This window comes from Pleurodeles waltl, chromosome 4_1 (assembly GCF_031143425.1).
Source record: "Pleurodeles waltl isolate 20211129_DDA chromosome 4_1, aPleWal1.hap1.20221129, whole genome shotgun sequence".
NCBI classification, from domain to species: Eukaryota; Metazoa; Chordata; class Amphibia; order Caudata; family Salamandridae; genus Pleurodeles; species Pleurodeles waltl.
In genome coordinates, this window is record NC_090442.1 from 381,616,543 (window position 1) to 381,639,953 (window position 23,411).

Consider the following 23,411-nt stretch of genomic DNA (forward strand, 5'->3'; position numbering starts at 1 on the left):
TAACAGGCGACCACTCCAGGCCGACTTTGTAGATACATTTAATAACTAATAATATTTTGCCATCATTTGGCTGTGTGTTTTTTCCATGTTTTATTTTGAAGACTGTAATAACTAATAGGATTTAGAGAGGACATTCTATAGATTTGATGGCAAATCGCTGTAAAGATTAGGTTTTCAATTATGATGGCTGTAATAACTGATAGGATTTAGAGAGGGGATTTGATGGTAGATCACTATCAAGACATTTTTTCAATTATGATGGCTAGGAAAGAAATGGACCTCGCTGCATTCCTCTTATGTTAGTGAGCATGGCTATAATGAGATTCTTTAAAAGTCTGCAGCCAGGAAAAGCCACAGGCAGGAAAAGATCGGCTGCAAGCTCATTGGTGAGATCACGGCTGGAATAATACATGATCACCCTGAACTCTGCTGTAATTGGTCCATTACAGAAGCCTATAATATTGTCTAGTTGGAAACAAGCTGTTTCCTTGTTGTTCTATAATTAAGTGTTTTACCTCCTAAACATTACACAGGGGTGTTTTCACAACAGTAGGGATTCATCATCATTACCGGTGTTCTTAGATACGCATCAAAGCAGAGCTGAAACAGCAATACAAAAATACAAAATCCCTAACAACATTGTAAGCACATACAATTCTTTGAGTGCATCAGAAATGTTATATCTTGACTTTATCAAAGTGTTCTTATGTACATTACCAAATAAAAGACCCACCCCCTGTCCGATAGCTCTACCTTCTACATACGCCTATTAACCTACCACCCGAAAAAGTCTTCTAGTACGACAATCGCCACATTCGAAAAGAAGAAAAGTCATCACAAGAAGCAGAGCTCCATTTTCATTAGACTAATGTAAAATAAACAACTCTTAGTAAAAAACAACAAACTTATTGCAGGGATCTTTCAGTTTTAATACAATTATTTATACTAAATCGAAAGAGTAGATATTCGTGCTGAACTTGACTTTCCAGGCACATCATCAGAAATCGGTACTTGTAAAATAAAAAAGCATGTAAGATTAATGTAGCACAAAGTTCAAGAAATGAGACCCCATGTGTCTAAAATATATTTGCTGGACTAATTGCACTCCCACACATTCACACTCTAAACTCTCCATATGTCTACTTTCATTATTTCTTGCAACCCCCTTTTAAAAGCAATTAAAACTAAGCACTTGCACACCAGATGACAAACATTCTTTGAAACCGTTCCAAAATGTCCTTATCATAAAAAAGGTGGGTGAGCGGCTTACAGAATACAGAGATCTCACAGACGTGAATTAGCAGACAAAATACTAGGCATAAAACAACTGTGCCCGGCGAGAAATAACTTCAAAACTAAGCCACCAGATGCCTGAATGTTTGGGTCGGTGTTCTACCAGAATCAACTGGTCGGTGGGAGCTAGCACAGACACACAGAGTTAGACTCGGGAGAGGACTTTGATAAAATCAACTAAAGATTGGTTCTGATCAGAGATAATCCAACTGCCAAACTGCAATGCGTATCAAACTATGGCCTCCGAAGCTCACTATGTCATTGGGCCGCCAAAAGACTGAATTATTCAGTGTGCTCTAGGCACTTTCAATGACCATTCAAAGAGCCGAGTGAAGGACGCGGACTGGTGAGAGATCAGAAAGCAGCGCAGGAGGTCTGCAGGACATTAGGACTTCAGCTTGCCTGCCCTCCGCTCCAACACCTGTATTCACCAGTTTACAACTCCTGTCCATCCCGTCGTGACCTCTGAGGAAGGTACAAATCAGGGCTCCGACTTCTGTAATACCAGCTACTTATGTTCAATTAAACTAATCCAGAGCTACTAATATTATGAGTGTTTTTATAGTGACCACATCAGATAAGATTGCCTTAGTGGCCACCATAGATTGAAACTTACAATCGCCTCTGGGTCGGGGCATCATGCATGGTTGGTTGCTAGCAGTAATGTAAAAAGGACTTTGTAAAAATTGAATATCTCTACATTGGTAATACATACCAGTGATAGTTGCAATGCCTCTGGCACCAAGGTAATAACATTTGTAAAAAGTCTATTTATTCCACATGATTTATGTCCCAAATACCAGCTTTAAATATATTTTGGAAAATCCTTTATTTTTCTTAAAATATCGGCATATGAATCCTGAAAATAAACAAATTTTCGTCTTAAATATACACTCTCAATGACAGCATACATTTGTTCATTTAAGCAAGCAAAAGCTTCTAATTTAAAAGGCTTCGCTGCACACGGGAGAGCTATTTACAGACAGCAGGAGAGCTACAAGTAGCTCACAAGCTACTGGTTGGAGAAACATAGTAAAAATGAACCTAGGAGAGCAGAGTATATTTTTAAATAATAGAGCGGTCAAGGAATCCCTGGGACCAATACCATTTTAAGAGTCAAGTGTTCCCACTGCAGGAATGCTTGCGGCACTCTACCAGATAAATGAAGCAAGCCTGCCGCTGGTAAAATGCAGCTGATCCCTGGGACACCATTCCACTGGGCCCACCTCACAAAGACAAATGCTCACAAGCAAAATAACTCGACCACTGCAGGCTGAAGCGAGAATCATTGAGAGGTGTGAGACAAACAATGATTTAGGCACAATGTTTACTGACAATTTGGAAAAGTATATTTTTTTTTAATAGATCCATCTTGGTGCTTCATATCTTGGATTATCTCTAAATGTAAACAGCCCCTCCCAGCCACGGACACACCCATCTGAAGCTTCTGGCAATACACATCACTGCTATGAAATGGGAGCTTGTGTTAGGATGCATTAGAATATCCACATATATGAAGTAATTGGCAGGGGAATACTTGAAATGTAAAAATAATGAAAGTGAGGAATGGGAGACGTTTTTTGTTGGTGCAGAAACTATGGGTATTTTTTTAGACTTAGTCTTGCCTTTGTAAATGCTGTGAACTGCTATGTAAGTATACCAAAAGTCTGATCTAGGTAACACTTGACAGGGGCTGTGGAGTGAGAAGTGGAATCACTAGCATTGTAGTTGGTTCAACTTCCATTTTCTTCTATTAACAACATTTGGGGGTTAAGGTTGACGGAAAAGAAACAAGGGCATCACAAAATCTTTTAATGCACATATATCATGGCTTAGTGGTGAGGGGAATTATTCTAGAATCTCTTGTGTTTTGAACATCTCATCATAAACATAGATTGCATGGGACCTTTTTTTCTGGTATGAAAACTTTTCAGACTAGACAATAATGCAAAAATGTTAACCGTTTTTTTGTCAGAATGTGAACACCGAATGAAAAAATTGTATTGAAAGGCTTAAAACAACAGAAAACAATATGCCATCTTGCCATAAAGAGCAGATGTATGTTTTTAGAAAAACAAAACACGTTAAAATGCCATAAGGAGGAAACACGTGTTATTTAACATTTCCCAGTGGAAGCCTGCATTCTGGAATTTCAAGTTTTGTTTTTACTTTCATAAAAACAGGTTTCAAATCTCAGAATGCCAATACTTACGGTTAAAAAAATCCACGACTTGCTGGCAAATCACCTTTTGGGCCTTGATGCACAGCATGTCCGTATAATGCACATGCCCTTGAACTGCACATCACTCATGCTCACTTCATGCACAACAAGTAGTGCTCTCCTCGTGTACAGCATCCAGTGTCCCCATGAGGCATGTCATTAAGTGCTCTTCTAGGGCACATCACCCGACTCCACCCTAAGGCACATCAACCAGTTCTGCTGAACGTCCATAACTCGTCCCTGAAGGTTCTCCTAAGGTTCTTCACGGGTGCTCCCCTAGCGCACACACAAAGTGTTCTGGTGGTTCATTCGCCATGTGCTCTACTAGTGAACATCTACCCCTGCTGCGATTTTATATATTGTATATGCTACTGGTCTATGTGTATCAAAGCCTACATGTTTATTGCACTTTCTGAAAATAAATGCCGGCAGGTGTGTGTCTGTGTGGAGATGTAAGTAAGTTTGTGCTCATTCACTAAATAGAACTCAAACCTTCTAAAAGGAGGCAATGAGACCAAACGGCATCATGTTGAAAGAGTTGGAGCGAATTTGGCATGGCTGAACTTCGCCACTTGTGTGCTCCCCTTGCAGCATGGATCAAAGTTAGATATCCTTTCTGCAGCTTTCAAACTATTGTGAAAGAACAGCGTGTACAAGAAATACTTATAAATGGTGATTTGAGCCCCGGTCTGTGGCCAACAAAAGTGAAAGGATGACGTAATACATTAGCTTTCACAGCACCCCTCTCTTCTGCTACGGTGCATCTCACTGCCCCAGAGCTATCCTATGGGAATGGAAAGAAACGTGTAGCGGGCTGTTGAGTGAAGTTCGTGCATCATTCCACTTCACCCTGTGGGTTAAGGTTCCACCGCTATCAACTACTCGAGAGAGAAGCGCATTCCTTATGGGGGGATCTCCACCGCACGCTGTGGGGAATGAATGCAGGTGAGTGGCAACGAGCGACGGCTCCACCTTGGAGGGCCAAGAAGAAAAACCTAGAAAAGCTGGTTATTGGTCGAAGTTTCCTCTATCCTTCGAAGGATTCTAAGTCGAAAAGGCTCCTTCTCGAGTTTCCTCAGATTTCAGTGCAAGGCAAGACAGAGGTAAAGAGCCTTGCCACAATTATTAATCTAACACGATTTCTTTAAAAAGCTGTTACAAAGGAAAACAGATGCGGCTAATGGCACTTCTTAACTAGAATTCATTTCCCTTTTAACTTTGTTCCAATGTATCTGTGTAATCTAAAACACGTTTAAGATTTTCATTATTAGTCTGTTCGTTCAGATGTTATCTACCTAGTCTAATTAATTTATTCGATCCACCATGTCCCATGCTGCTAACAGAGGGGTAGCAATGGTGCCGCCGGCCCTAAATCGAGCAGCTATCATACCCTGCTGTGCTAGCAAAATGGACTACAAATGAGGTACTCAGAGACCTGTGACCCGGTGCCACTGCACCTGCTGCACTACGGACAGCAGCGCCCTGGCAGATAAAGTGAATGGAAGAGTTCGTTTTCCTGCACATCCGTCCTCCCTAAAAGAGCAGAGCAGGTTGCACCTTGAGCCACTTCATGACAGATGGGCGGGGCAATGAATCGGATTCTCACACCACTCACCACTGTCATCAGAGCCCGGCGACCTGTGTGAGCTGGCGAGGGTGATCCTCGTGACGGATGAACACAGTCCTTTCTCCTTATCTCTGATCGTTGTGTGCCAGAGAATTGTTTTGATAGGCGACGTCACTTGTTTTAGCAAAACAGCAGTGGGGCTAGGACCAAAGGACCTCAGTCCAGTGACTGGCGCATTGTTACATTCAACGGAGAAGGAATCAGAGATGTCACCCACGTATATGGAAGTCACGGTGGGAAGCCAAAGTTTCTATTCTAAAAAATAAATGAATGTGACCACAAACCTCTCGAACCCTTTCTGCATTTGAACATCGCAGTACACAGAACTGCAGGATTTGGGAACTATTTTACCAAAAGGCTTAGCTGAATCACAGATGGGCGGAGGGATATTTTGTGCCAATGCATTGTTTATTATTTAATACAGGAACGACATTCGGGATAACTGAAATTGCTCTGCATCAAGAAGGCTTGCAACCATGTCGTCACTAAAACCGATTTGTGCACACGAATGCAACAATCCAATATCAACCTTGAGGGATGAAAGACTTCTCAGATATGACCAAATGCACAAGGCTTAGCCGCCTATTAGATCAATAAATCAAACACATTTTTACAATCAAGATGGAAACAGACCGGAACGCCTCAGGAAATAGACCTAGCAGTCCATTTGTGAGATAATCGGGGCTGCCATATTGTAAAAGTGCAGCACCTATCCTGCCTCTCTCAAAACCTTTTTTCAGCCTCTCTGGAATCTGCTCCTATGAAAACCACATGCCAACATCAAACTTGTGAAGGTACCTGAAAACCACATGGTGCCAGTGGCCATAGTTGTAGACAATGTCATATATGACCTTATTAGTGATAGTAATCAAATATTACTTGAGACGTCATCGGTGATGTCTTCAATGAAGTTATACTCAGTGCATGGAGGAGGCATTAGTTGATCAGCATAGCATACCATAAATGGTGAGTTTCAGGGGGGTTTGGGTTCTGAATTGGAACCAAAATGTGAATTTCCGATTTTCGGGTTGTCCAAGCGTTCTTTGGCCTACACCTGGCATTACCCAAGATCACTGACAAAGTGCAAATCAGCATTCTGACAGTTGCTAGCACACACAGTGGAACAAAACCCCAACTTATACTTGCTTCTTCCCTGTGCCCACTGGTGCCACCACGTTGGCTCTCTGAATAGCAAGGTCAAGTCTGTAACGGAGAAACACACTGGTTAAGGCTCCTCATATACTCTATGTGTCTCTTCTAATCTTGTACTTTCAGTTCCTGGTCGCACCGCGCCTCTACCCATCTTGTCCATGAGTCGGTAGATGTGTAACTGCATCTGGCATAGGAGTCAAAACAGCTTCCATATTTCCAAAGGAATGCACACACTCACAACTGGGGAAAGATACTGAGTTCTCCACTGAGTGCAACCTGCACCTCAGGTTTCCTGGAGGATGGTAAAACAATGGAACATAATTTACTTACAGCCTGCAATCCTCCCAATCTGCAAATCTAAAGTGGTTATTACCACGACATCTCCACTGCTTGGCCTCAGAAAAAGTGCATCTATGAGTCAAGGACCAGCGGTATCATTTTTATCACAAGCACACTTTTGAGGACCTCACTGCTTGCTTTTGCGGCATCCATTTTAGAACAGAGAGTTCAGTTCGCACACGCACTCACGTTCAGTATGCCAACTGTTTACTTCCAATGATGCACTTGGATGGCAGCCATTATTGGCATAGCCATGAGTCACCTACAATCATAAGCCTATTTTCACTGTGTCATAATGCCATGTCTTGGAATAATGAGCATTAAAACCTGATAATTATGACCATTACTTCTTTGAAGAAAATCATACAGTACACACGCTAGCTGGGCGTCCAGTTGTAAACTTTAAACTGGAACACCTTGGCCTGCTCATTAAGAAGTAAACTCTCGAGAGGGCCTGGTACCCAGATGTAATCAGCATAGACTACCGACGCGCTCCGAGGCAGAACACGTGTCCTGAAACTTAGATACCATACACCAGAGCTATTTAAATATCACTGGGCAGCCAGGCAAGCATTTGGCAAGGATCCTCAAACTTTAGAAAATATTTATTAGGAACAAGCCCAAAAGACAAACAATAAGACAATTATTAAATATGCAGCATCACCACTGGCAGGGAAACCAATCATCGAACTATTTTTTAAATTCTTTACTTTCTCATTTGTTAGAGATTAGCTGGTACAGTTCAAAGGGTAAGGCGAAGGTTAATGTATTAAACAAGGTACCATTAAGCCCCAAAATCAGCGTGCCAATACTGTTCAGCTAGGAGGAAGGGCATTGGTTCTCACACAAACACCGTAAAGATGTGTCTGCAATTCCATTGGACCCGGCTCTGCCCTTCATCGAAGCTGCACCCCCAGACCTACTAGTGGACTGCTAGTGTGCCAACATCTGCCCACCCATCTTTTGTGCTTAGGCTCATACGCCACGTTCAGTTTTCAGGCACTAACTTACTCCTTGGCAAATAGTGTTTTTTCCCCGACAGAAATAAATAAGCTGCCAGTTTGGAGGGCCGCTCATTAAAAGTATCAGTGATGCCAAGATATTTTTGAACAGTGATACATTTCTCCCAAACACTGCTTCATCTGAAACATTCTTTGGGAAGACGAGGAGGCGGCATCGGGAGCGCGGAGAGATCTCCGTTGGCAGGCACGACATTTAGTCTTTGACTGAACAGCACTGCTTCCCTACAGTATCTCATATCCAATAAGCTTTGGAAGACGACTCTGCGACGAAAGGCAGAGCACTCAACCTTTTGGGGGAAAACGCACTTTTGTGGATTTAGAAAAATATACGAATCACCACCACCTTTGGTGTAAGGAATTGGCTCAGACTACGCTGGATGTCGGCCTGGTGTCCTGAATAAATACTTCATTTTCCTGGTTTTCTGAATGTTTGCCAATTACATGTTAAGAGCAAAGGGTTAACACAAAATTCACTGTGCATAAGGGTAAAGGTCCACTTCACTGTGCAGTCAATCATACTGGATACTGGATACTGGATTCAATCACAAAGCACGTTTTGGGAGACTGGACTAATGAAACAAAAAATGAAAAGAAAATCCTGCAAACAGGAAAATAGAAAGTCACAGATATTTTAATTTCTTGAGCCATTCCCCTTAAAAATGGCTTCAGCTGCTAAGAACAAAAGTCTTTTCTTCAGAAAACCTTGGATGCTATGACTACCTTTAGGAAACCCCTGCTAGACATAATAACACAAAGTACTGGATTACTACCAAGCTTTTTTTCCTTGCCATAAAAGATTGACAAGCAAGAGCTTGGGCCATAGTTAAAGCCCCCCTAATCGATGCAGTTTGTACTTGACAAGTTAAGATGTAAATTACTGCAGACAGTCTAATCGCAGATCTGCTGGAAACTTTGGAAACAGAAGTCTCAGTCAAAATATTTTTGGAGGTTTCAGCGGTCTAAGACAGACATGGAGAACTGTGGCACACAGATCAGCTGCTTAGAGCCTGAGGTCTCCCTGTGTTTCATTGAATTCTTTCTCGCCTGGCGGCTTGGCATCAGCCAAGAAATCGCAGATTATTAAGGACTATCCTGTCTCCTGTTTATTATGTGTATACTATGCATAAGTACTCGCTAGGAACATCCAGGGGTCTTGCATTTTCAAGTTCAGTTCCAAAGACTCTCTCATAATCCAACAGAATACATTGCTTATGTTCCTTTGGATATGGATAAAACGGGAGTGTGAATGACCATATGAAAGCTGCATCTCAGGGCACCCACCTGGTACGTCAGATGGATGCTGCATGGAGTAGCTCCTTAAGTCCGATACAGAATAAGAGAGTGATATATTAACTTTAGCACGGGGATAATGTGATATCTGAGGCTACCAGCCATCAAGAACGCAAGGGTAGATCTGGTGCCCCCGGGTCTATTTGAAAACAAGAACGCCCCCAACGCTTCACCCTACCCATGCGGTCAGTACGACATTATGTGTAACCAAACTGCTGTATGAATGTCATGTTATGTGCCTGCAGCAACTGTTGCCCAAAGAAGAACTGCAGCTGGATCTAAAAAAAGAAGCAGCACAACCTGCTTCGGCATAGGCTTAAAGCAGGAATTATGCCATGGACCAAACATTGGAAATGTTATTATGGGATAAAGTCCACTAGTACTCAAAAACATCTTTCCTCCCCCTAAAGCTGATATGCTTAACGTCTCACTAAAACATTATCTACACAAGGCAACATACATTCGTATTTTATAGATAGATCCTAATATCCAGATATTAAGTTTTTCTTTAATATTACTTAAAAAATAGGAACATTTAACCCAACTTTATTGGAATCGAGCACTCACAGACTATTTATCTGCAGACCTCATATGATTACACTACACTGGTTGATAGGCACTTCGAAAGAACTACTACACCTTCACCCACCTGGTACATACATGCATTCAGAAATCCTACAGTGAAGTGAACAGGACCACACGTACAGCGTCAAAGCAGCAAGCAGTGGGTTGCGGTTTTCAGTAAAGTTTGGCAGATGGACCAGTTAGGACATCTTTCAAGTGCAAGCACTATATGACTATCGTTATTAAAAGCAAGAGAAGGAGCTGCAAAAGAGACGCCTTCGTCCTGCAAATTCCTGCAATAGTAGTAGCTCAAGATCCAGCCACGACCCAGGGCGAGCGTGTTCCTTTGGCTCAGCCACACTACGCAATACTCTGCAAGGTTAGAAGCGAAAATCCACGGGTTCCCTCCTGCCCTATCTCTGCCTCCTGCCCTGTAGGCAGTACTGCCAGGGAGCTGACAGTCCCTCTGTATTTAAAGAAGCCTGCTGAACCTGCCTCAAGTTCTGTCCCAGATTCTCCTAAACCCTCCGATCTTCACCTTGACTCACGTTATATATTTGTTAAAAAATTACTGCACCCACAGCTGACACAAATTATTTTCTAGAGCACCATAGCTATCTTTCTACTTATTTAGCAGTTATGCTATTCTATTAAACTTAGCCATACTATTTCCAATACATTTAAGCTAAGCATATCAGAAATACTGGCTCCATCCATCCTATGACCAATGTCCTCCATGGGTGCGCTCATCCTACCAAGTGGGAGCCTTCCTCAGGCGCACTTCGGGGTAATGAGCCAAACAGATTTCTTTTTCGCATTTTATGTACTGCCAAACGATGTGCTTCAGGAGATTAAAAATGAAATGAATTCAATGTAACCTGCATTCTGCATCAGCTGGTGTGATGTGATCCCCACCATTATCTGCAGACATGACAGGCTCAGCATATTCCGACAGAGCTGCGATAGCTCCCGTATTCTACACATAAACTAGTTGTTCAACGTCCATCGGTTGCAGTCATTTTGGACAATAATTAGTCATATTTAAAGAAATTAAAAGATATGAGATGCCACTAGAGAGTTCCCACAGGTAAAAATGAATGTAATAGTACTTTAAATAGGTCTTTATTCCCTTTCTAGACCAATATATTTAAGTACTACATTTTAAATTCGGTGATTGTGAAGGTTACCAAAAATCGGGAATTGCTGTAAACCACTAAATCTTTTTTTTACCTTCAAACTCCTAGAATACTCTGATAGCTGAAAACTTTACTAAAAAAAGAGAACTTCTGCGAAACTTTGGCATGGTAATGAAGGAGCCGCAGCGCAGAGCAGTCTCTGTTTTGAATTTCCTTTAATTCAGTTGTTGAAATGAAGACTCTTAATGTTATTTCACATGTAACATAGCTAAGAAACCTCAGATGCATTTGTGAAAAGAAAAAATAAACATGAAAATTAACAAACTTCCATCCACCACAAAGGCGTATTACTTCTGCACACAAGCTCCCCGCCAGCTTCTTTATGTTTCAGTGTGGTAGATTCTACTGTTTGGTCTTGGAATACTTAGATACCGCACACTGCAGTGAGGCCTCTGCTGCCTTTCCAAGCACTTCAGTGCACTCCGAGGAGCTCGATGCATTGCGTGCTGTCACTGTGCATCACTCTCATTATAATTATCATTGACAGGTCCTACCATACGCCTTGCGAGAGATTGCAATGCGTGGTCAGTGATAGACTAGTATGCATTGTGTACCTTGGAAGACTTCCAAAGAACAAAGATTCTGCAGAGGAACAGAGAGAAAACAAAGTCTAGAAACAGTTGTGATTTGTGTTCTTGAGAAAGGTGTGTCTAACACAAATTAACGGCTTTACATTCTAGAACAGTTGAACCTGGGGTACTTATTAGAGCTGGAGGTTAGGACAAAGGGTATACACCACTGAGACACAATTCTAAAATTTCTAGAACTTTCCGCTGACTGTTAATGCTAATTAGATCGCTGCCCTCTATGTTTCATGAATCCAAGAGACTAGGCGCCGGGTTGCTTCCTTGTAAGTTTCAGCATATTTGTTTCGGTTAGTGCGAAGGGTAGAGGATGGACCACTTTGCTGTTACGCACATGGCGACATAAAAAAGTGAAGAACGATGGAGAAGTGAGTTGATTCTTTTTCTAGATTAGTGGTGTCGGTCTCTCAAGGAAGGACATCAACCAGACCATTCATGACTCCAGCTTTGTCAACACTCAGTTAAAAAAAAAATCCTTTAAAGTGGTTCTCCACAAACGTCAACTGATGATTTGATTCCAACTGGCTCACAAGATCACAGCTTTATTTTTTTGCAAAGGAGCAGAAACTTTTGCTTCGGCCTGCAGCTAGTAACATTTGTCTTTGAGGTCTAGAATTCATAGAGAGTACAGCAAGCGACTACTGGGAGCCAGTCCGCTCTCCAGGCTCAGATTAGCACTCATTATACTGAAACTCCAAACGCATCATGGTATTAATTACACATTGCTCCAGTAACTTGAAAATATTTTAATATAAATTAAGTAGATTAACAAATATTTTAGCATTTCTGTATCAAAATATATGAAAATACCTGCCATGCTATAGATAGTTGATGAGGAAATAATGTCACTGCTCAACTTCTACTTTATTTAATAGTTGTGACCACTCAAAGTTTATTCAATATTCTGCATGAACGGAAGGGAGCCTTAACAAGTACACAGACTGACACAATTATTCCAGAATTATAAAGCTGCCATCTTCCCAGAATATCCTTATCACAATCTGCCAGAAATGAGCCTTGCCAATAAGGGCGAAAACAGAAAAGACTCATGTTGGTGTTGGAAAACTTCAGTCAGTCATACAGCAGTGTTCAGACACGACAGCAGGTCGTTTAAGAGCTTAGCAGTGTACATTCTGACATAAATGACAACTAGGCATGCCGGTTACCCTGTGCCGCCAGTACAAGTATATACCAAGCCATCTGCATCATGATGCACTCCTCTGAGAAACCTGATCTAACAGGACCACGATCACTGAGGATGCAGGCTGGGCACTGGGGTTAGATCACAACCATGAAGAAGGTGTAAATGTCCCCATCTGTGTAAGTCATAGTCCCCATTTCACAACTGGAAGCTTCAATCACTGGTATTCTACCTTGTATTAGAGAGATGACAAGGAAATGGAGCAATAGATTTAAATTAGGGGTTAATGTAGCAGCTAAGTGTTTTATCAGGGGTCACATAGAGCATCTTAGTACAAAAGTATCAATTAACCTTACCATTTATTGAGACTATGCATCTTGATTTTGGGTATGCAGCAAAATAAGAGAAAATAATGCCTCGGGGCTTTTAGATAATGAGTACATGTTGCAATAGCCTGGATCACAGATTTAGGCTCAACTCCAGCATTCTCCGCGAGATGTCCAGTATTTTTTAGTTTGCCATTCTGGAAACAGTGCTCTTCGGTTTATGTTTTTGGTGAACCGGATCCACACACAGATAGCTGGTACTAATCCTTATTTACTTTTTCCAACTTTCAAAGTTAAGCTGAAGAGCAGTGGTTTCTGCTCATCACGTGCTAACATTTTTCTACCAAGAGGTGAGGTGATACCCCTTGTAAAGGTCTGCAGAGAAAACTCAGTCAGTTGCACGGGCGGTCATTTTTACATTAAAGAAGTAAAAAATGTACACCATGCATTGTATTACCTAAGTGACAATGTACATTTGTTTGATTTTTCTGAGAGCGACAAAGAGGCATGTCTCTATGCAACCAGGAAAACTGCTCCCTATTAAGAAAGACACTGTAAGGTACCATGTACAATTCCAAAAAAGGTACAGCTTCTCTTGGGAGGAATAGCCCAGATCGTCTTCGTGCTCCCACAGGGTGAAACTACGTGTTTTGAATACGGTCAAGAAATAATAATCCTGGCTGATGCTTAGTACACAATGTTTGCGAGCACACATACCATAAACAGTTACTTGGCACTCGACCAGTGCAGACTTTATTTGGAGGAACAAACAGTGTTCAATTAATTCCAGCAGTGATATTGAATGTAAAGCTATTTAGGGCAGAGCTGACACGATACTCATCAGCTCCTATGTCCATACATCCTTGTCTTTGTGCTGACTAGGCTCTATTTGGTGAACTAACCAAGTGGCATCACTGACAGAAAGGATAACTAAAGGAAAGTATTCAAATCTGCCAAACTCTTTTAGAAGCTTTCACGCACATTTTTATTTGTCAACCAAGCAATGCTTAATCAGGCGTGTATTTACTTTCTTTAATTAACTATCCAGAAACATTAGGAGAAGCCTGTTTATCTGCACTTGTAATGCTAGATTACTATAAAATGATGGCACCTTGCTGATAAACTTCTCAGACAAGCGAGCCAAGAAAAGAGCGCCCAGTGGTGAATAACAAAACACTGTGGCGTGGGCCCCAGTCACATCACAACGGTAGTTGAGAAAATAAAGACCAGTTGAGATGGGGCTCTGGATCGGATAGCTGATGTCGGTATCAAACAAGAAGCATTGTGAACACCCAGGGTTACACAAAAAGCAGACAATGACGAGATTGCTTCAAAACGCTGGCCATTACTTTCCTGTGCACGTGGCTGTATGAGAATATATGAATTAATATCGACCTACAATCATATTTCATATACTACATCGACCTACCACTAGATTCCAAGATAAGTACATATTTACTATTCGTAGCTCCACCAAAAGTTACCTTGAGGTGTGTGTCTAGTTGGAATTAAGACTAACTATATTGACCCGATAGAATGTAGAGGCACGTTTCTGTAGTGGATACGATATTACTGTCACGCGATATAGTGCAGGCCCAATACCGGTCTCTACACTTGGTACACCTAAAAGAGCAAGTCTGAGTAATCGGGCAAATGTGCTATTCAGAAGTTATACCATACAGAATCCCCCTAACAAAGTTCACTAAAAATACAATTTCAGCTACTACAAAATTGATTAAATTAAAAGTATGACTGTCGGAGAAACACGTGTGGACACTAGAGTAGGTGTGAGTGTGTATACACTTAGTACCTAGATTACAAGCTATCCAGGAACTATACAGGATGCGAAATGTCTATTTGATCATATGGACAGCTCATCTTACACCAGACATTTATAACTCTTAAAGCAGAACAAGAAAAAGCTGTTTTTGATAAAAAGACGTAAATAAAAGGAAGCTTACTGGAAACAAAAATACTACAATGTATTTTTAACTTTCAGGCATCTCCCTCCTCACAATAAATTCGCTCAACTGCATCAACATGTTCGCAAATGGATGGGGTGTCGTTTGTAGTGGTTATTTCTGTGAAAGAAGTGTGGCTAGTGTGCCGCGACCAGAGAAGACGATTTAAGACCTCCTGTGCGTTACTGCAGAAGGAGCTGAACGTTTCCTCCTGTCGTTATGTGCAGGAGCTCTCCGGCGCAAGAAGTTGGTGAGGGCCGCGGCGAAGGGAAACTAACACTCATTCACAGTTACCAATCGCACGCCGAAAGCAGAAGTGTTTGAAACAAAGCGTGATGTGAGCGTCTTTTAAACAGAAAAGTGAAATGTGGGAGAAACGTGACTACGTTCTAACTTCGCGCACACAGAAAACACGTTTGTCAAACTCATTCCAGGTTTGGTGCCTCCCTGGCCGATATCATGAATCCAGCAAGCGGCGTTTTATTTTAGAAAGCGCCGGTAGCCATCTACAGCAGGTGACGAGGATTGCCTCACATTTAGAAAAAACATGTGAGATAAAAACGAATTAAACCTATCCTAGAGGATTCCAAAGTAGATGAAACGGGCTGGATACCAGCACTTTTACAAGCCTTTATGAACAAATAGCAATCGTGTGTTTGAAGATAGAGGGGGAACCAAGAGTAAACCACGCCGTCCGGCTCATATAATTGCCCTTTTTATTTGTGATCAATTAAGACCTGTGGAGGGGTCATGGCACGGAGTGGACGAAAATGTTAACGCAGCGACTGAAAAATCGGTCCTTGAATGCCTGGCCTTACTTCGACTAAGAAGTATCTTCTGAAATCAGCATCTTTACGGCGAGGCAGGTTTTTCAAAACCTTATGCTGTTAATAGCAGAAAAGTATTTAAGAAGAGATAGTGAAGGCCTAAGGCATGTCAGCTGAGACAATGCCGCTCTCACATGCTGACCCACCGCACGCAACCACTCGGGCTGGCATGTGTGCCTTGAGTCAGTATCGAGCTGTGGGCGCAGAATGGACAAACCTAAATGCCAGCTTTATAAAGAATATAGCGCCAATCTAGGATAAAAGGGGCCTTTCTGAAAGTCTCAAATACACCTCAGTCTCTTGTTGAGTTGACCTTTGCCCACATCCTTAAAATGGCAATGCAGAACTCTAGGAAGACAGAGGAACACTGCGCTATGAGTCGAAGGTGCAGGGACTCCGCAGCCTTTGAGTACACTACCTTGAGAGAGCAGGGTTGGTTCAATTGAACTACCCACTATGCCCACACCGAGTGCTAAAGCCCCCTGTGGTACTACAATCTACATTAGGCCAAGATTTGCCTGGCACTTTGAGCGAGCGAGATTCTATTTCAAGACAAACGTCTGTCTTGAGCACATGCTCTGCATTTGATGGAAACTGTGTTCCCCGCCAATAATGTGTCTTCAAAGCTCCATTTTACAAAATAACGGAAGACAGGAACTGCAAGTTAAAGTGCACACATTCACACGTGCCCTAAAGAGCCCGGAGGAGCAAGCAACTTAACGATTACATACATGTTTGAAAGACACGATGGTGCGTGTTGCGTCCTCACTAGGATGGGAAGCTACGGTTTAGCGGGGTATGAATGAGTGCGCGACACGTCTGACGCTAAATGTCAAGCACCCACCTCGGACAGGACACGGAGCCGACAGAGACTACGAGGGCAACGCATCTCTGACACCGGCCGCCGCCTGCTCAGTAGGCCGGACACACCGATGGAACTGTCCGGCAGGGAATCTCCTGCAAAAATGTCTGGTGGAGACTAGCAGACAACACAGGCTGAAACTTCAGTAAACGCGGGCATCGAGGCTTCCTTCTTTAAGTTGGGTTCGTCCGCGCTGCGCACCTCAAAAACAAATGGGCCCAGCCACTTCAATTTGTAGCTTTTCCGAAGTCGGGACGCAAGTAATCAGTCTGATGGAGCGTCGGATTGACTGTTTTCCACGGGCGCCAGGGTGCTGTGGCTACGTTGTAACCAGGCGTCGCTACGGATGGAGGAGAGGGCGCCTTCTCTTCGGGGCACAAGAGAATGCAACCCGCATCTGCGGAGAACGGGTGGACTGAGGAGCATCCTTCAAGGCGCTCTCGGAGAACGTCCTTTAAAAGAAGAGAATAACACTTAAAACAGCTCCAAGAAGAACACGAGCGGATTCTGCTTAGAATAGACTCGATAACGAGCGTTAGAACTACATGTAGACACGGGGACAAGACGGAAGGAAGGCTTCAAAGGGAGCCGGTCCCACTCTGCCTCCTGGAGGCACAGGACTCGGGCAAGAGTGAAGGGGGCCTCGAAGAGCTAGCCCCGCTAAGCATGCTGGGTGCGTGACATGGTCCGGCTAGGGGAAGGAGCTGCCCCACTATGTCTGCTGGGAGCATGAGACTATTACTGCTGCAAACATGAACTAGTCCCACTATGTCTGCTGGCAAGTTGAACGGCTGGTCCCACTATGTCTGCTAGTGCCATAACATGGTCTTGTCTGGAGTGTGAGATGGCCCAATTATGACTGCCGGGAGCATGAGCCTATCTCATTATTTCTGCTGGGAACATTAACTGGTCTAACTACGACTGTTGGGAGCATGAGTTTCTCCCACTGTCTGTTGGGACCATGAACTGGCCCCACTCTGCTTGGAGCATGAGCTGCTCCCACTGTGTCTGCACGGTCTCTGCTGGGGGCATAAACTAGTCACACCAACTGGCCGCCCTGTGCTGGGGGCATGGACTAGCCCCACTATGCCTATGCTAGAAGCATGGCTAGCTCCACTATGCTGGGGACATTAGCTGGCCCCACTATACCTATGCTAGGAGTATGACTGTTCCTACTACGCTAGGGACATTAGCTGGCCCCACTATGCCTATGCTAGGAGTATGACTGTTCCTACTACGCTAGGGACATTAGCTGGCCCCACTATGCCTATGCTAGGAGTATGACTGTTCCTACTACGCTAGGGACATTAGCTGGCCCCACTATACCTATGCTAGGAGTATGACTGTTCCTACTACGCTAGGGACATTAGCTGGCCCCACTATACCTATGCTAGGAGAATGACTGGTCCTACTACGCTAGGGACATTAGCTGGTCCCACTATGCACATGCTAGGAGCATGGCCAGTCCCTCTATATGCTGGCAGCTCCTAGCAAGGGACGAAGGCATCATTTAAAGAGCTAGTCCCATTGCTTATACCTTCCAAGAGAAAGAAAGGGTCACTGTCCGCTGTGGGCAGGGCTGGAGCTAGGCAGATACGGGATCCGGACCGGGCTGGCCCCACGGTGTGTGAAGTAGGCTACGACTAGGCACCGGGACTTCGAAGCGAACAGATCCGGCGGTGGCTGCTGGATGTGTGGGCTGCTACTCAAGCAGAGTGTTCACTTAAAAAAAAGTTTATCGTGGTATCTGTCGGCTGCTACTCAGAGATGTCACACTTTTCGTCGCTCACCGTGAACGACAAATTTACCAAGAATAAGAGAACGGCGATAGGTACCAGCTTGTGTACTTCACTCGTGCCCGCACAGCAAAAGAAAACGAAAGTTATAAAGAGTCTGTTTTTGTTTCTAAGCCGCCCTCATTTGGCCAGAACGGGGGAGGACACACAACAAAGAGATTAACAGATGTGCCCAGGATCACACAACAGTGACTAACTCGGAGAGTCTAGAGTAGCACCCAGGTCCCGTTAGAGTTAGCAAGCGCTAAATAAATGCAGTCTCAATACAGGTCTCCAGCTTTCCCTTCAGTAAGTGAGTCGCTAGATCACCTATCCTGTCTATGGTGTGTCGGGCTCGTGTCGCTTCGGTCCCTGCACTCCAGTGTGAGGGAGCAAGCACTGCGCTGATCTCCGGCCCGCACGTGTCACTGGGCTCCTGTGCATCAGGTAGGCAGATCCCGTGCAACGTGAGCGGTCGGGCTGCTGCGCGAGCCATTCATTTGGGAGGCGTGTGCGCGAGGAACTGGGAAGTTCCTGGCAACAGCACGCGGTAAAGTTTTCGGGCTCCCAGCTGCAGTCCTCCTGTTCAGCTGCACGCGCCCTCTCGCTGATGCACAAACTGCCCTAAAGAGACGCATGAATGGGGCTTCCCTGGGACACAGAGGAATAAACAGGAACAACAAGGTTAGAAAGTTTCCCTACGAGGTGTGGCGGGGATGCCTGACTCCACTTGGGGTGCTGAAGGGAGAAGGCTCCAATGCAAGCGGTAAGGGGGTCCTCGGCTCCACCGATGGTGCTGAAGAGAGTAGGCTCCCTGGCAGCGGCGAAGGAGGGCGCGGGAGCCCCGCAGTGCTGGGACGGGGAAGCCCTGGGATCGGCCCTGGGCCGCCAGGCTGTCACAGCACAGAGCCCTCCCAGGATGCAGCCGCGCACACGGATCAGATGCAGGGAAAGGGCAGCTGAGAATGGGGACCCGGGATTGCACACCCTGCCAGGGGCTGCCGGACTCACCTCTCAAACTCCTGAGGTAAATCAGGGTCAGTTAGCATGCTGGAAAGGTGAGGAGTCCCGGCGTCGCGGCGGCCGCCTCCGATCGCCTCCGAGAGGACCTGTCAAGTGACTCCCGAGCTCGGGCAGCGACGGAGCGTCTCCCTGGCTCTGTGCACTGCTGCTGCTGTGGTTGCTCTCCCCCCTCAGTGCGAACAGGGACTCCTTGACCAGGCTCTTAAAGGGCCAGTAGCCCGGATCCAGCAGCAGCCTCGTACACAATGCCTGTGTTGATAATAGCGCTCCCCACGCACGGAGCAGCAGCAGCAGCAGCGTGCGCCTGCACTAACCACAAGCCTCGATGCGTGTGCGGAGGGAGAGGCGCTCTCCACCCGAGCCCATGGGCGGGTTACCGCAAACAGGGTTATTTTGACAGCACCCCTAGGACATTGGATCTGCGAGACACCCAGGAGACCCGCAACTAAGCACCGAGATTTCCGATCATAACACGGGGAGTATTTAAAGCACGCGTGTTTCACTTCTATGGATTTCTGCTTGGTTTGCTCAATTTCTCTGCACTCATGTGTAGCCGGCGTTGTTCTGTGGGGGAGAAACAGGGGCTTGACAAAGTGCAACACGACAGAGGGCCCTTTGAAAATACCTGTAAACAGTGTATCAATTCAATCACTGGCTTAGGTCCGGCTCGTCACATAGTGCTACGAAAACAGGGCGAGGAGGTGCCGGCGTGTAGCCATGTAATGTCAGTTCCAGGACGGGACCCTGCAGTGTGTAGAAGGGACTTTGGCCGAATGACAATGCAAACACCGGTGCGGAATTCTGGAGCGCAGAAGCCCTCCACTCACTGGAAGGCTCAGGTCTTCCGTAAGGACAAAAGCCGCAATTTATTTACCACAAACCTTGTGCTGAACAAATTTTGTGTGGAACCGAAAAAAACTGTTATCGTCACCGATATAGCTTGTACTTTAACTCTGCAATTCCGGAAAAAACAGTATTAAAACAAAGTGTTATGTTTCCTAAAGCTAAGCCCCTTTGGGTTGGATTTATTTCCTTACACTAAGCCCCTTGAGGTTGTAGAGCTGCGTGCGTGTGGCTCTGGTGATGGCCTATGGCACCTCAGTGACACAGACAGACACACATCTGGCAGCAGGCGAGGGAGGTCACAGGTTATGGGCTTTTGACAAACACATGGCTGGAGTGCTCGCCGACGTTCTATGCGCAGGCGCAGAGGTCACGGATAACGCGCCCCTCTGGGCAGCCACTGCCTCCTCCCTCCCCCAAGATGCCCCCAGCGGTGCTCTACCCCGCCCCCGGAGTCCGCAGCCGGAGGCAGTGAGCCACACCCCCAGTGATTGCAAGACCCTCCCGCCTGCGGAGGAAGGGCTTAGATTGAGGGCGTGCTACGGAGTGTTGCCATAGGGTATCCCTGCCCTCCTTCCCACAGTGCAGGAGGAACGGCAGTACACAGTGTCTCCACCTCGCACCCAATCGCGACCAGTAATGAAAGGGGGTGGGTCTGTGGGTGGCAGTCATACTGATATCCAGAGCCCAGCGCTACCCTGAAGATGTGGCAAGGACGAAGCCTCTAATGTTTATTTTGTTTCCTGATGTTCATTCATTGCTACAACTCCCCGCCTCTCACGTGTTTCTTCTAGGCCCGGCCCTTCCTGTGGCCTCGCCTCCTTCTGTTTGACCCTCCCTAATGCTTTTCCCCTGAATTCTTCGTTCTTCGAGTTCTTGCAGCTGGACAGCATTAAAAGCATTTGAGTGCATAACAGAGGTCGACCTCGCGGCGATTTTGAATTTCATTCACCTTTCCTGGCGTCATGTTTATTGCGTTTGCCACAGACACATGTCCACGCTTTCAAGTCGTTTCTTGCCCAGAGTGAGTAACTCATACGCCCCTCTTTTTTTTTCTTTCCATTGTCCTACTCGTACTTGCAGCGAATGGAAATAAAATTTCCTATTTAGATGTGAGACCACAAATCAAAGGAAAAAAAATACTGGATATGTCTCTGACACTCAAAGATGAGGAAGAACTCAATCGATCGATCAAATTTCTTAAGCGCACTACTCACCCGGTAGGGTCTCAAGGCGCTGGGTGGGGTGGTTACTGCTCAAAGCCATGTTTTGAGGTGCTTTCTGAAGGTTAGGAGGTCCTGGGTCTTGCGCAGGTTGGTGGGGAGGGAGTTCCAGGTTTTGGCGGTAAAGTCAGAGGTGATGCGTTGGATGCGGGGGACTGTAGCGAGGGCGAGGTCGGCGGAGCGGAGCGGAGCTGTTGAGTTGGTTTGTGGAAGTTGATTCGTTCATTGAGGTAGGCTGGTCCGGTGTTGTGGAAAGCTTTGTGAGTGTGGACCAGGATTTTGAAGATGACCCTTTTGATCCTTTTGTTAATGGGCAGCCAGTGTAGGGACCTGAGGTGGGCGGAGAAGTGTTTGTGGCGGGGGAGGTTGAGGATTAGACGTGCGGCTGTGTTCTGGATTCGCTGGAGTTTTCTCTGAAGCTTGGCTGTGGTCCCAGCGTAGAGGGCGTTGCCATAGTCCAATATGCTGCTTATGCGGGCGTGAGTGACCGTTCTTCTTGTTTCTAAAGGAATCCATTTGAAAGTCCCGCGTAGCATGCAAAGGGTGTTGAAGCAGGAGGATGACATGGCGTTGATTTGCTGAGTCATGGAGGGAGATGAGTCCAAGATTGCGTGCGTGGGTGGTGGGTGTTGGGGGTGGTCCAAGGATGGCGGGCCACCAAGAGTCGTTCCATGCTGTCTTGTTGGGGCCAAAGATGATAATCTCGGTTTTATCTGAGTTTAGTTTGAGGTGGCTTGCTGTCATCCAGTTGGCGATGGCGAGGAGTCCGGCGTGTTGGTTATTCTTGGTGGTAGATGGGTTCCTCGTGAAGGAGATGATGAGCTGGGTGTCGTCAGCGTATGAAATGATGGTGAGGCCGTGGGGGCGGATGATATTGGCGAGAGGAGCTATGTAGATATTGGAAAGGGTGGGGCTGAGGGAGGATCATTGGGGGACTCCACTGATGGTCTTGGTAGCTGTAGACCGGAAAGGAGGAACTCTTTGGGTTCTTTCGGAGAGGAAGGAGGTGAGCCAGTCCAGGGCTTTGTGGTGAATTCCGGCGTCGAAGAGGCATGTGCGGAGGGTTTGGTGGCATACTGGAGAGTTTTGAATGGTCCAGTGTACAGTCTTCCAAAAGTAACCAATACATGAATCCCAGTACACTGTTCCATAGTTTCTAATCCTTAGTTCCGAGTAGGATGTGGTCACCTAAAGCATTTTCTTGATTGGAGCAAGTACCCTCACCCATCCTTAGGTGGCATGTTATGTCATCGGGCCTGCTCCTCCTGGGGCTGGTGCAGCAATGCCCAACAGGTTCTACAAATGGGCAGATTGCCTGAGATATTTTTGATGTGTGCCAAAGTGATACTGGTAGTGAAGATTCTGTTCCAGTATACAGTGAGGTGAAATATTGGAAAAGGTGAATGTGAAAATTGGCTATGGGTACTGCAGCTATATTTTTAACATGGTTGCTGGTACCTACGTCAAGATTAAAAGCAAGGAGTGAATGTACTGGACTTACTGTTCTGACCTTCTCCTAAGTGGAATCCCATGTGTCTAACTAAAAAAACACTACAAAATAATGTCCGACATGTTTCATGCTATATAAGCCCCAAAGGATCTTTTGGTATTTCATCCCTACCCCTATTTGGAACTGAGGATCAGATATTACGAAACAGTGTACTTGGACTGAATTATTTATTTATGCTACTCACACTCCTGATGTCTTGACATATTTTCTGAACAGATCCCCATTCCTACCTGAGAAGTATCTCTGTGTGACCTATGACACATCCAGCCAGTTCTTTTAATATGTAAATGTGAGCAAGAATATATTAGCATTCAAAGTGCTTTTGACTAAAAAGTAAATACTGGATACAAGAGTCACAAGCAATAGAGCATCAGTCACCCGCTGTCTGCTAGGTTTAAAATAAGATATAGTCATTCTCTAAGTCACAAGAGCCCTTAACCACATCCTGCAGAGCATTGAAAGTGGAAGTTTGCTTCCATAGTGGGCAGGTTTTTAGGTCTTTCCTGCCAACAGCGCATGTCATGTTGCTGCAAGGGATATTGTTTACAATAAGGGGCTTGGCGCACACCCATTGCATACCATTGGTTGGCTTCATCATCACTCTTATTTGCTGTTTTAGTAAAGGGCTCTGG

At 45.1% G+C, this 23,411-nt stretch overlaps 1 protein-coding gene across 2 annotated transcripts in view; it reads right to left on the minus strand.

Annotated features, from left to right (window-relative positions):
• The window catches only part of SOX5 (SRY-box transcription factor 5), a 451,433-nt gene extending 431,896 nt beyond the window's left edge, over positions 1-19,537 (minus strand). For both annotated transcript variants that reach the window (XM_069228573.1, XM_069228572.1), the window contains exon 1: positions 19,192-19,537. In XM_069228573.1, coding sequence (XP_069084674.1) covers positions 19,192-19,229 — 38 coding nt within the window. In that variant the 5' untranslated portion in view covers positions 19,230-19,537. The remainder of the gene's footprint in view (positions 1-19,191) is intronic.
• Positions 19,538-23,411: the final 3,874 nt, after the last annotated feature.